The sequence below is a fragment of the Colius striatus genome, chromosome Z, assembly GCF_028858725.1.
Source record: "Colius striatus isolate bColStr4 chromosome Z, bColStr4.1.hap1, whole genome shotgun sequence".
Classification (NCBI taxonomy): Eukaryota; Metazoa; Chordata; class Aves; order Coliiformes; family Coliidae; genus Colius; species Colius striatus.
The window spans coordinates 34,398,294-34,412,175 of NC_084790.1; the positions used below are offsets into that span (position 1 = coordinate 34,398,294).

At 40.3% G+C, this 13,882-nt stretch overlaps 2 protein-coding genes across 8 annotated transcripts in view; one reads left to right on the forward strand and one right to left on the reverse strand.

Annotated features, from left to right (window-relative positions):
• The window catches only part of RNF170 (ring finger protein 170), a 43,706-nt gene extending 36,406 nt beyond the window's left edge, over positions 1-7,300 (reverse strand). The window contains exons 1-2 of one of the 4 annotated variants that reach the window (XM_062017505.1): positions 6,305-6,950; positions 4,701-4,787 (exon numbers count right to left, since the gene is read on the reverse strand). The gene's annotated coding sequence lies outside the window, so the exon portion shown is untranslated. Of the gene's footprint in view, positions 1-4,700; positions 4,788-6,304 lie in introns of all 4 variants that reach the window. The other 3 variants (XM_062017506.1, XM_062017504.1, XM_062017508.1) reach the window with 3 other exon arrangements.
• The window catches only part of HOOK3 (hook microtubule tethering protein 3), a 92,983-nt gene continuing 85,848 nt past the window's right edge, over positions 6,748-13,882 (forward strand). For 3 of the 4 annotated variants that reach the window (XM_062017500.1, XM_062017499.1, XM_062017502.1), the window contains exon 1: positions 6,748-6,939. In XM_062017500.1, the coding sequence (XP_061873484.1) occupies positions 6,883-6,939 (57 nt within the window). In that variant the 5' untranslated portion in view covers positions 6,748-6,882. Of the gene's footprint in view, positions 6,940-7,513; positions 8,067-13,882 lie in introns of those variants that run through there. The other variant, XM_062017503.1, reaches the window with a different exon arrangement.

The following is a 13,882-nucleotide window of genomic DNA, read 5'->3' on the forward strand; positions in this document are numbered from 1 at the left end:
CTTTCCATCTACTTATGTATCAATACTACCAAGATGTGTAGAGAGCGGAATGGAATCTCTGCCTTGGTCTCTCTCCCAGCTGCCTCTATGAGTAAATTCTAAAGAAGACATGCTAGTGATGCCTAAGACTCATATTATTGTTCATGCTTTAACTTATTTGCTGATTCTGGGCAGCCAACAAGTGCTGAGTGTATTCCATTCATCACTTCTAGCACTTTTTCTAAATCAGACCATTGCACAGGAGGATTGACATGAATTGTGTACACTAGGAATTACAAAAAGAAGGCTTTCACTTCAAAGGATCAAAAAACGCTTTCTCAAGCCTCAGTAAAGATAGTTATAATTTCCTCCTATTCTTATCTTGGGCTTGGCATTGTCCTGGTTTCATCTGCGATTGAGTGAATTTTCTTCCTAGTAGCTGCTCAGGGTTATGTTTTTGATTTATTCTGAGAATGCTGATAACATAAGAATGTTTTAATTATTGCTGAGCAGTGCTTGCCCAGTCTCAGTGCCTTTTCTGCCTCTCATATTGCCCTGCCAGCAAGAAGGCTGGGGGCTAGTAGGGAGCATGACCAGGACAGCTGACTCAAACTAGCCAAAGGGCTATTCCATACCATAGAGTAGCATGCCTAGTATACAAACTGGGGGAGTTGGTGGGTAGGGATGGATTGCTGTTTAGGCATCAGTAAGCAGGGAGTGAGCAATTGCATTGGGCATCACTTGTTTGGGTTTTTTTTCCCCCTCTTTTTTCTTTTCATTATTATTGTAGATCCTTTTTTGTTATTTTCATTATTATTTTTTGTTTCATTTTTGTTAGTAAACTGTTCTTACATCAACCCAAGAGTTTTACTATTTTTTTTTCCTCTCTGATTCTCCTTCCTATCCCATGGGGAGGATGGGGAGTGAGCAAGTAGCTACATAGTGCTTAGGTGCTGTCTGAAGTTAAACCCTGACAAGCATCTAACAAAAAGCAACGGCTACAGGAAAAACATTGCTAAAATAAACTATTTGAAAATTTTCTGACTGAAGGAGGAAGGAATTTTCTGATCTCAAGTTTGTCTTGAGCATTTTGAAACAAAACATATAGAACTGCAAGCTGGCAGTTCATGTTTCTTCAGGTGCAACCACAGCATGTGGTGGTTTGCACAGGTAATAGACTAGCTAACAGTCCTAAAACAGCTGCTCAGGAATCTTTCCTCCCACTGCATGTGCTTAGCAGTGGTGCTCTTTCAATTAATAAGCAGGCTATAGTGACTTAAAAAGATGCAATGATGATCCTTCAGTCTTCACAGACAACCAGCACTGAACAGGGATAAGTGTGTGTCAGAGAAGACTTCTGCAGCCAACTTTTTCACACTAATCTAATCTTTCTTAAAATAGTAACTGGTAATAATTTGATGTCATGTAATACCAACTTGGTGCGGTTTGTATAATTTTCAGCCTTTTTCTGTTGATCCATTACATTTGTCTGTTTATGCCTGGACATGTTCCTATGCGACCTGATCTAGGTGAACCTGCTTCTGCAGGGGGGTTGGACTAGATGATCTCTAAAGGTCCTGTCCAACCCTACCATTCTATGATTCTATGATCAAACTTTTCATCACATATGCCTTTTCAGATCAGGCAGACTTTACAGGTATTAAATAATTTTAAAGCGGTTCTTTCATCTCTGTAGACTTATGCTACTTCTGTTTCTCTTCATAATTACAAATAAGGTTAGATTTTTTTTTAACGCTGTACCTCTCTTCTTTTATACAAGAAGTTCATTCCTATCTATACTAGGTCTCTGAAAAAACTACCAAATCAATGAATTACTTCAGGGAAAAAAAAAGTCAGTAATTAAAAACAGATTAAATTTTGAAAATCGATTTGTTTGTTATACTTAAAGATATTTTATTTTTTTAGCTATTTAACAAGGACAGCTTCCTTACATGAGAGCATAACCTCATCTCCATGTTCCAATTAGGGGATGAAAACTAAACCACATCTAACAATACTGACATCAAAATTGGACTTTATACCATCAACTTGAGAATGTTAAAAGTATCAGCTGCAGAGTTTAAGAGCACAATGAAAAATGTTAGGCCTTTTTCCTACAGTATAAGTATGAACAAAACCCTCTAAACTTAATTTCCACTTTCATTCCATCTCATCTTCTGGCATTTTCTTAAACTAAAACAATATGACTGCCTAGTGAGAGATAAAAAGACAAGGAGTTACTTCTCCATTCCACTTGGGCTAGCTGAGTTATAGCTGGACTTTGCAGCACAGTATTTAGAATGAGATCCAGTTTATCTGTGTTAGAATTGATAGGAACAGAATGTAAAGGATCTCAAACTGAATTATCTACAGAATGCTTTGAAATAGAAAGGAATGGAGCTTACAGTTATATTTTTAAAATAGTGTAATTTTGTTTATAAAAACCATCACAGACTAACCATCTAAACACGAAATCACCTTGTTTTTTATCAGTTTTTCTAAGAGTGATAACTGAGAGAAAGCAACACTAATATACTAAATTCAAGTAAGAATCGCAGGCCTTAAAAGTAACATTTCTCTATGCTTAAGTATGAACAACGTGCAATTTTCTGAAAAAAAAAACCCCAAAACATCAAAAGGAGGACTGTAATGAGATCACAGCTTTTACATCTTTTATTCTTGGAAACTCAATAGATCACACTGAAATGTGAGGGCATGAGGAAATACACTAGTATGGCTGTATTATGTCTTCATTTTTTAGATTTGAAAAATATTATGTAGACTTTCAACATTCAACATACAGAACAGCTAGAACATGCTCTGATTTACAAAAAAATGAAAAATAACCCAGTGCTTGCAATTATACATTATACACTTGTTGCCAGTAATCCAGAGACAGAACATTTCGTTAGTTTTCTGAATGATTTGAACATTTCCAAATCTGTCCAGGAAGTACAATATACAGGTACACTCTCAAAACCACAGAGATTTTAGTACCTGCTACCAAAGGAATATATGAGTGTACTGAGAAAGAAGAGGCTCTCTTCATGTCTGAGAAGTAAACAATAAGATAACACACAAGCAATACTGCTGTACATATGAATTAAAACCAAGAGCAACATTTTATTGAAATGAGTGTTACAGTTTGCTCAACATCTGAACTATATGTTAGGTAACAATGTATTTTTGAAGTGATGGGCTGTGAGTGAACTTAATAAAAACAACTAAGTTTGGTTTGATCTCTTTTTACTTTGAGTATTTTGCTCTTGATGCAATACTGGCAAACACCTTCAGTGCTTGAAAAAAATCGTAAAATTAAGAGAGTGGTGGCGCGTCATGGTGAAAGTCAGAACCTGTAATACCTTTAGTCTGTTGTTTTCTATTATCAGAAGCATTCCCACCACTTTTGGTCCTTAATTTGTAGAGAATATGTATTTTCCAGAAGTTAATTCTACTCTAAGTAGTAAAATATCATGAGTCATATCTTTTTAAGACCAAAGATGCTTTAACTCTGCAAAATTTTCTTTTTATAAAAGAAAGGAACAATAACAATAATAATGTTTAATTTGGATCAACATGTTTCTAATAAGATTGACCTGTTTTAGGTAACAGAAATTAACTTTTAAGAATGAAAGCATACTAAAATGAAGCATATTTATCCTGTAACCCATCTCCTGCACGCATAGTAGCTTATATTAAAATATTTAAGACATAAATTTAGTCATTTTCTTCCATTTAAGAGAAAAACAGACACAAATTGACAAAATAAAGACAAATTCTTAAATGCAGAGCAATAATCGAGACCTGTCTCATCAGAAATTATGCTGTTACTTGCTACTTCTGAGGCCAATGTCTGTTGTTGAGAATGAGATTTTGTGAATTAATTTGACCCAGCAAACTGCATTCTACAGTTAATTTTTAAGCCTCCCTCATGAAGAGCTCCAAGGTATGCCTAAACTGGATTCAGAAAGCAGGCATTAAGCATGTACGATGAACAGTAAATGTACGAACATCTTTGAAGATATTAGCATGAGTTTACTAGCCTAAATCAGCTAAATCCTGAGCTGATACATTTTATCCAGGTGCTTTAAAGGTGGACTTTAAAATAGCGGTGTAGACACACACACACACATATATATATATATATATATATATATATATAAAATAAAACAGAAGCAAGGGAAATTATGGATGGTCTACTCAGAAAAAGTGGTTTTGAGGAAATGGCATTTCTTAGCTTTTCATTTTTGTGAGTACAGTCTTATTTGAATGAAGCACACCCAATACTATCTCAATACATTTTAAAAATCAGAAGACCACCAGAAGGCACATCTACTATGGGAGTGAAAAAAAAAACAAACCCAAATTTCACAACATACCAATTTACAGGATACATTCTGCATGAGCTGTTAACTGACTTGGGAATATCTTACTAGGTTTTCATGCAGTCTGTTAATACATTATGCTTTAGCAGCAATTTTGGAGTCAGAAATCATCTGACCATGTACAGCAAAATTACAGTTAAAACTCAGTTGTATTATACTCAGATACTTCTTCACCATCAAACACCTTTGCTTTCTGGACTATGATGATAAGATTTATAGGTGTGCACTTTCTTTGCAAAAAAAAAAAAAAAAAGGAAATGAAAAAGCCTAAAGAGTCTTGCCAAAATAGTGGAGAAGGCAATTTCAGCAAGCAAATAACAATTTTGTCCAATATACCTTAAGAACTGACCAACTGAAGCACTTGCCCGATAAAGCAGGTCTTTTTAAGATCTAAGGTCAGCAGTCTTGAAGGCACATTTTTTCCTACAGAGAAAAAAAAAATGGATATTCTACTTTTGCTGGTGGAATCATGCTTTGTAAGCTAAAAATAAAACAGATGCAAACTCCAGATGCAATTCTGTAAGGGAAAATAACCCCAAGCTAATAAACAATTCTACTGGGAAACAAAGTCTCCATTTTTCTCAGAAGCCTGCAACTGATGGCTTGACACCAAAACACAAAGTCTTTGCTACCTGGAGTACCTGTCTGAGTGACACATGATCTGTGTAAAACAAACCCAAACAGCCTTCCTTTGCTTTAAAAATACACAACAGACGGTGAAACTGAATTTATATGCAGATAGGAACAGGAGAAAGGGCCTGTAGATGTCTTCGTTCTGGACTTTTCTGATCAGATACGAAGAGAAAGGAAATAACGTCACTTAATCATCATATGTTCTGAAATATGGTAATACTCAGCTAAGAAGGAAAAGGCTTTAAAACTCCCATAAGAAAAGTGCCCAAGAATTCTTCACTGTAGAACGCAATGCTTCTGTATGTAACCTCACATTTAAAACAGACAGCAATATAAAAAGCATTACTGTATGTCTGCATCAGCAAAATACAAAATGAAAGCTAGACCTTGTGACAAGCAGTAAAGCAGAGTGGGAAATGGGTGCATAAAAGAAGATGCAACAGCAGGATCTGAAGTAAAGGCTGAAGTATCCATGAAGGCGTATTTGTCAAAAGTACCAAGCATATCGCATAAAGTACACATTAAAACCTGGAATGGGAAGTTACAGTGGTGCAGCTTACACAAACTTCTAAGACTTTTAAACTTATTTCTGAATATGAAAGCTACTTTTAAGTGAAAGGAGATCGAATTCATAACCTAAAAATTAAAACAGCGCATTATGCAATCAGAGCAGTGAGAAGGTACTTTCCTGGGAAAAAATTGAATTTTCATAGCTTTTATAATACACTTTAATTCAAAATAAGTTGACATAAAGGAGCATTCAGAATTTGTCCACGATACTAACTTAAGCAAGAACTGTGCAAAAACATGAAAAAAAAAAAAAAGACAGCTAATTGATCTGCAACCCTTCCTCTCTTGGTCGTTCCAGTAGGCTGTTTCAAAACCTCAGCTGTTACCAGTGTACTGTTCCAGCCACCTTATTTTGTCACAGGTCAGGCCCGTTGCTAACTGATAGGGAATTGTATAGCTTATCATTGCGATATATTCATCGCAAACTTTGGATGGGCCAAAATTTAAATGCCTACTGAGAAGGAGCTTCTTGAACTCTTCAGGCAACCCATTTGCAGCATGATAAAGAGCTACCCTGGCTGGGGCAGAAAGGACACTTGGGCCATGAAACACGCCCCCCAAATTCGAAATTAAAAACTCATTTAGTAACCTGCAGCTAACGCAAAGTAACTTTTATTTGATGTTAATTAACTACAGGAGAGTTTTGCCGAGAGGAAATTAATGTCATTTTCGACTACAAAATGAGAGAAAAACGTGTTGGAGGCTGCTCTTTCCACAAGCCAAGCCGTATTACTTACTATCAAGAGAACGTCTGTGGGTGCAGCCTTCTCACCAGCTCAGGCTCCCGAAGCTGTCCCTGGCTTCGGAGTGACAGTGCCGGTCCCTCCCGGCCCTCCCCGAGACCTTCCCAACCAGCTCGTACTCGCCGCCGGCCTCCGAGGCGCGGCGACGTGACAGCCGAGGGCGCAGACAGCCGGGGGAAGGGACGGACCCCGCGGCGTACTAGGGCCTCCGCGGGCTGCAGCGGGCCCGGCTGGCGATGCTTGACTGCAGATCCGGCCACTTCCCTGCACTCGACACGGCCCGGCCGGGGCGCAGCAGCGCTGACAGATCGAGCAGAGCTACCTCAGCCCCCGGCGCGCACGACGCTTGCCTCCGGCCGCAGCCCCGCCCCCTCCCCCCCGCTGGCGTCTCCCCACACCACCGCGCAGCGGCTGCACCGCGCAGGCGCGCGCGGGTTGTTCTCGTCAGGTCGCTGTGACGTGTGGACGCCGCGGCCCGGCCCGGCCCGGGACAGGACGTGGGGGGGAGGGGGTCGCCGGCGGTACCGACCCGAGCCGGCCACGGCCGTCAGCTCCTTCCGCTGTGCCCCGCCATGTTCAACGTGGAGAGCCTGGAGCGGGCCGAGCTCGGGGAGAGCCTCCTCACCTGGGTGAGTGCCGCGGCCAACAGGCCCCCGCCCGCAGCCAGGCCGCCCGGCGAGGCTGCGCGCCACCCCTACCCTCTGCTCGGCTGCAGCTCCGCTCCACTGGGAGAGGGGGGCCTTGTCCCGCCTCCCCAGCCTTGTCCACGCCGCGCCCTGGGGCTTAGGCCGGCTTTAGCCCAGCTGCTCTCGGCGCGGCCTGTGCGGACCTGCCCCACCTCGTTCGCCGGCCGTCGAGGGACTGCCCGGGCAGGGAAGAGGCGGCCTTCCGCCGCCGTAGCTCTGCACGGGCGTCGAGGAAACAAAGGAACAGGCGCCCCGCGGCCGGGGCCTGCGCGGCCGCAGATAGCGCACGCAGGCGCGTCCCTCGTCGTGCGCCTGGGCTCAGCGGGCCCAATATTGCCCCTAACTGCTATTTATCTCCCTCGATCCGTGCCCTTCTTGGCGCGGCGCTGGTGTGTCGGTGCCGCCTCCGCTCGGCAGGCTCTCCTGAGCAGAAACTTTCTTCTCGTCTGTTTCTTTCTCTGTATTTTTAAGTAGTACTTGAGCCTCGAGAGACAAAATTCACGTGTGAAATCAAGATAACGCAATATCAGCCGAAGAATTACGTTTTCGCTTTTTAGTGTTACAGGACCTGGTCCATAAACATCTTCAGATTGTGCTGACATTCACACATAAGCCAAAACGTAGTTGATATTGAATCTGGGTTTGCAGTTACTCCATAATTTGAGCAGTGACTTTAATGTAGCCATGAAACTTTGTATTTCTGTAGCAACTGATTTATTCACTAACTATTTGGAACTGTTGGACTTGGTTTTGAGACTTTTTTTTAATTTTTTCCCTCTGTAAGCAAAATTGCCAAGGAAATGCCCATTGCGTGAAACTCCTGAGTACAACTGACGTTGAAGAGAAACAGAGACTTTTTTCGATATTTAGTCTGTGCAAAGCCAGAGCTGGCTAAAGCTGTAATGGTGATGAGGAAGTTATTGAGGAATGACAGGTTAGATTTCTCTGTGAAAGTCAAAAGGGAATGAGCAAAGGAAACTTAGTGATTGTTAGAGGTGAGCAGAAGGTCTCACGAATGGTACTGAAGGCAGAGATTTTGAGGAAGAGTGTGCTCCACTGCTTCGGAATAAGTAACCCAGATTCTCTTCATATTCCTCCTAGTCTTTACATATTTGTTGCAATAGCCACTTGTCCTGCTTTTGGCTTGCCGTGCTTGCTTCTTCAGATGTTGGGAATGAAAGTCCTCTTCTTAAGAGAATTAATGAGGAAGTCAATGTGAGTGAAGGCAAAGTGAGGCTGACTTGAGAGGCTCAGTGCTAGGAGAAAGAGGAAGGTTTACATGGAGGGGACAGAGAAAGATCAGTTGCTGGTTCCTCTCTGCTTTTATTGTTGGTGGTTTAGACACACTCCTTGTGCTCTCTGTCAAGAAAACAGTTGTGCCAGTGGGAGAAGCATAAGCTCGAAAGCTTACCTAGCAAGTAGTCACAGTCCCAGTGTGTTTCTAACTCCCCAGACTGACAAGTAACCAACAGACTTAACTGTTTCCTTTGTATGTGAGACTACTTGAGGCATGTAAACTGCTCTAGAGTGAAAGAATTGTATTTTATTTTGCATGGTATTGGCCTGTTAAGAGTGATTTGAGCTGTTGATCCTACCAATTGTCCAACTGCAGGTTGCAAAATTATTAATCAATTGAGAATATTTTGTTGAAGTATTGAATCTGTGCAGAAGTCTGTGTAGGATCTGAATATTACAATATTTTTTAATTAAGCATGCTGTTCCAATTTGATTTTGAGGTGTTAATATTTAAAGAAAGCTGTTTGTAAAACTTTGTAAAGTTAAGCTGTTTGCTAGTTAGGGAGATCACAAAATGCAGTCAAAAGGCAATGGCTACTTCCTTGTTCACCAAAACAATTATTTGTGCAGCCAAATATAGAACAATGTGTTTGAAAGGACTGTTTTATCAACTTCTGCACATGTTCAAATGTGGTGGGAGCTGGATTAGTCTTGACAGAAAATAAGAGTCATCGATTCTTGTTTGTGGAGATGAAGAGGACAAATGTATCTATATGATGTCTATTCAGTGTTAGTGAAAATGCCCGCTGATTTTCTTGCATTAAACAAAAAAGAATTGGAAAGAACTGATGATTTTTTGTTTGTTTGTTTTTCCTTGCTGCATTTGAGTTTGGTAGTTAAGGCAATCGATTTACTGTGTGGCAAACTTTGCTTTTACCCTTGAAAGTAATTTGCACTGTCTTAGAGAAGTGAAACCATTGGAAATAATTACCTTGGCAGAAAAAAGCTGTCTTGGAAAAGTACACGTGAAACTTGAAACCTTAGAGAGAGGAATCACAGCAACAGGAAAAGTCTTGTGGCCTTGACTATCTGCAGGAGTTATTACTCATATAGTCATGTTTGAGCAGTAGTTAGTATGTATAATCTTCACTCCTGAAGCTGTACCTGTCCACCAGAGTCTTATCCTGTCTGTGGTAATGGTTCCTGCAAATTCCTTTGTGTTTCTGACTTCACACACCCTCAGATATTGAGCTAATCAAGAAACCAGCTATATCTTTTTTGTTTAGCAGAAATATTACTAAGTCATTCTTAAACAGCATTAGAATTAGTCAACACATTTCTTAGATGAATGTGTGGAGTCATGGATTATTTTTACAATTTCAGTATTTTGGTGTGAATGGGGCTTTGAAACAGTAAATAAAATGAAGGAAGGAAACATGAAACTTATGAAAGAAGTAATGAAGTTTTTTAATCTTCAGTGAAACTGACTGTGTAAACAAGATGTTTTTTTGCCTATCTTTCTCTCAAGTCCCATAATGATTCTTGGGAAACTGTTCATTTAGAATGGAGAATAAAGCTGTCTTAATTGTAGGTTATGCATACTTGGGATGACCTGTCTTTTCCATTTGCAGGAAAAGCTGGATATTCTTAAGAACTGGTTTAACCTCCCAGATGTCTTGCTTCACATTCATATGGAAGTACTTGAACTGGTTTGTCTGTGTTTTAAGTGAAGTAGATAAGGCTTTCCACACGTCTGAGAACCTGTTCAGCCTCAACTGAGTGTTTGCTTGGGTGGATGTAGGGTGAGAGGAAACTGCTCCTCCCTCTGCCAACTCATTATTTTAATGACTGAGAATATCCCTCAAGCCTTTTAATTTGCATGCCTGTGATTCCTATTCTGATGTCTTTAAACTGGATCAAACTCTTTACCTCAGAATATGTTTTGGTTTATTCTTTAATATTTCACCAACACTCACACTTTTTGTGTTGCATTCTAGCTTAGGGGTCAGTTCCCAGGTTCCTGAATTATTTTTGTTTAGGAGCTTCTGCTTCCTAAAACTTTAGCAGATGACCATGGTGTTAGCCAGGGTAGTGGCAACTCAAATGAAACTAAGTGAAGCACTGGAGCCCAAAAAATGACACCTCAAAGTTTATGCCTCATCAGAGTTCGCAGACTACTGTAATTGCAGAACTATTACTTTACCAAAAATCTCCCAGAAGCCCCTTCTGAGACTATTCTAGGCACTGTGGTATAGTGTATCCAAGCTGCACAGCAGCCAAAACAATTATGAAGTGTGGTTTTGAGATAAACCTGCAATGATACTAAAGTAGTTTCAGAATATCTAATACAGATTTACAAGATCTTTTGTGTTTAAAACTTACAACTGGTCCACATATGAACACACAAAATTTTTTTTCTCCTTTGTATGTAGTGTCAGGAGTATTTTTAACATCACTGAGTAATTTCTTAAAGCACATAGAGCTGTCAGACATGCATGTGGCAGTTACACCGTGATATGTCTGGATCAGAAAGTGTGATGGCTACAAGCTTTTGCTCTATGGTCTGAGAAATTTTGGGTTTTAACATACAATTAAGATGTGAGATACTGAAAAGATTGTTTAGCATTGGTATGTAAACAGCAGGGTTCCTCAAAGAGGTCACTGCTGTCTGGTTATAAGTAGCAGATTGCTCTAGAGATATTGCGAACTTTCTTTCTTTCATTGTAGTAACTATCTCTTACTTTGCCATATGCTGCCTCCAACAAACTACATCTTGCCTACTTTCTTCCTCTTCCCACTCTCAAGGTCAAATATTGTTTCTGTGGTAGACCTGTTAAAACTTTTCTGTTAAGTGAGAATTTTGTAAACACTTAAGATGACCCCTGTTACAGGACCTGCCACTTTAAAAGCACTCTATTTGTGTGATGTCAGTCCTTTGACTTTTTTTTTTTGGTTGAACAGTGCAACGTTCTGTCTTCTATGTCTGGTCTGTCCCCAACTGGAAGGATTTGCCCATGTTAGTTTGAAACACAGAGACTGCATGAGCAAGTGCTGAAACATGTTTTGATTCCTCAATAAGGGTGCTTGTAAATACTTTGTAGGCATCCTTTTTAGAGAAGGGCAAATCTTCTGGAATTAGTTGGGAAAGCTATGGTTTTCTTCTCCTCTTCTGTTACCTCCTTTAAGACTATGCTGTTCAAGATCCTTGTTTCTTGTAGATGCCAAAACGATAGGAGACTTGGTAAGTCCTTGATCGTTGACCATGAAGTTGCAGGGTTTCATTTCCTTCTGATATCATTGCAACAGCATCCCTTAACTCTCAAAAATATCAAATTTTAGAAGTGGTTGGTTGTGCCGGTGATGACAACAGGTCAAGAAGATAGGTTCGATTTGAGTATGTTTCTGCTCAGACAGAGGAGAAAAAAACACAGAACTTGCCAGCAGTCATAGAGCATGGGTCAAGATTCCTGGCAGATCACAGCCCCTGTATCTGTTGTGACAGAGCAGTAGGTTGAGCAACATTCTGTTGTTGAGAGTGATACTCTGAGTGTAACTCACTGTGCTTGAAGGAGCTGGAGTGTCTAGCACCGTTGTTAGGCTATAGAGATTTTTTTGATGTATTGCAGGGATGTTAAGCAGAGGCTTCTCTTGTGTTGTACAGCAAGTGATATATAGGGCTGGTAATAGGTGAATATGATAATTAAAAATCATAAGGTACACTTTGTATGTATTCTTTCTCCCCTTGCCCCACTTTTAGGTTAACAGGAAGGAAGGCTGACCACAGAGTTCGGAGGTGCAGACTTTATATGTGTGTTTTGACATAGTATTAGGTTTTCATTCTTTGAGACCTTGCCCCAAAGTCTACTTTCATTCAGTTTACTGCTTTCTGAAGATTTGCCATATAACAGTGGTACATTTATAACAATTGCTTGTATTCTGAAGGGAAAAAAAATGTAGATGTGATTCAGTATGTGCTCAATTTCAGCTCCTTGTTCTGCCCCTCATTTTTTTTGTGGGGGGGAGGGGACTGGAAGATGCTGCTTGAAGAAGAAACAGATTTTACTGCTGAGGACTGTGAACCTTAAACAACTTTTCTGTTGGCTTTTTAATCTTGGAAGCAGGAGATGAGAGAAATCTTTGTCTTCTTTTTGAAATGCTTCAACAGTTATTTTGAAGAGATAGAGTAAAATTGTGAATTTTGCACAATTATCTGTCATTTTTATTGTGAGACCATTTTGAACCTTTTGATCTATAATATAAAATGCTGGTGTTCTGCTCTTTCTGGATTTTGCTGCAGTGTGTTTGACTTCTGTAGAGTAATGGCAGACTTCAAAGTTGTTGAGCAGGGAAGGGAGAAGAGTAGGACCCCAGGACTCAAGTCCACTTGCTGCTTTCTGCATTCTTGCCTGAGCTGAGGATTCTTGTGTACTGTGGTCATTTAGAATGACTTAACTAACTGTGGTTTGCCTCCAGATTCAGAGCCTAAGTCCAGGATTGCTTAATCAATGTAATTTGCAAGTCCTAGTCATTAATTTAAAAAAAGCGACAACAAAGTTACTTTCCACTCAGCAGCTACCACTAGCACCAGACAGTAATGTGTGGCAGGAAGTGAGGGGAACAGGGTAGTAGTGTGCTTCTTGTGGCTTTTGTTGCCAGATGCCTGGCATGTCCTGCCACAAAGGAAAGGGAAAGGGATTAACTCCTTCCCCAGCCTGACTGGTAGTGGTTTCGCGTCCTGTGGAGAATGCATGTGTGACTTTTCTGCCTGCCTTACTTTACCTTATGTGACTTAATCGTTCCTGTGAGTTACTTAGTATTTCTTATTCAGGGCAATGAATGGGAGACAGCATGGAAAGGAGGAGGAAAGATTTGATGGAGGGAAAAACTCTAAGGTTAAAGGCCAGGGGAGTCTAGCCAGCACTCCAGTTCTGGATAGGGCTGGGCAAAAAAGCTGCTTAATGAATACAGAACTGGAGTCGTTTTTCAGTGGACTAGCTAGGGCCACAAAGGGATGGCAGCTTTTCAAAAGAGGAACACAGGAAATGATTTTGGAGTGGTCCATGTGCTGGAGGAAGTATTGCACAAAGTAATGCATTGTAAATCTGTTGATGGTAATGCCCTTCAGTCCTAGAATTTGTAGAGCTCTTTCATGCTATTTAGCTGCAAGCTTCTTTCAAGTGTACATGACACTGGAAATGTAGTGCTTGGTGTCTACTGTGGAAGTCTCATTGACTGTTTGGAGCAAAATTATTCATAGTGGTGAAGTTTAGATACTTAAGCTAAATGACAGCTGTGTATTCACACCCCATGGAATGTATGTTTTAGGGGCACTGAAGCTGGGAAACGAGCATATGTATTTTATTCATTGCAGGACTGCAAAATATTAAATGGGTTATAACCTTTCCTACATTCCTGGATTACATAAAGTAAACCTTAGAGTGAACTTGTTTGCCAAGGCAGCAAAATATCCATAGTTTTACTTCAGATTAGAAATAAGTAGAAGTAAGTTTGTGTTTAATTGTAACAGTGATTACAGTTCTTTCATCAATTCTGCTGCCTTTAGTGGTTAGGGAAAAAACCTACAATAGCCAGGCTTGATCACTCCAGCATGGTTTAGCTGATTTTGATTTATGGACAATGATAAAAGATG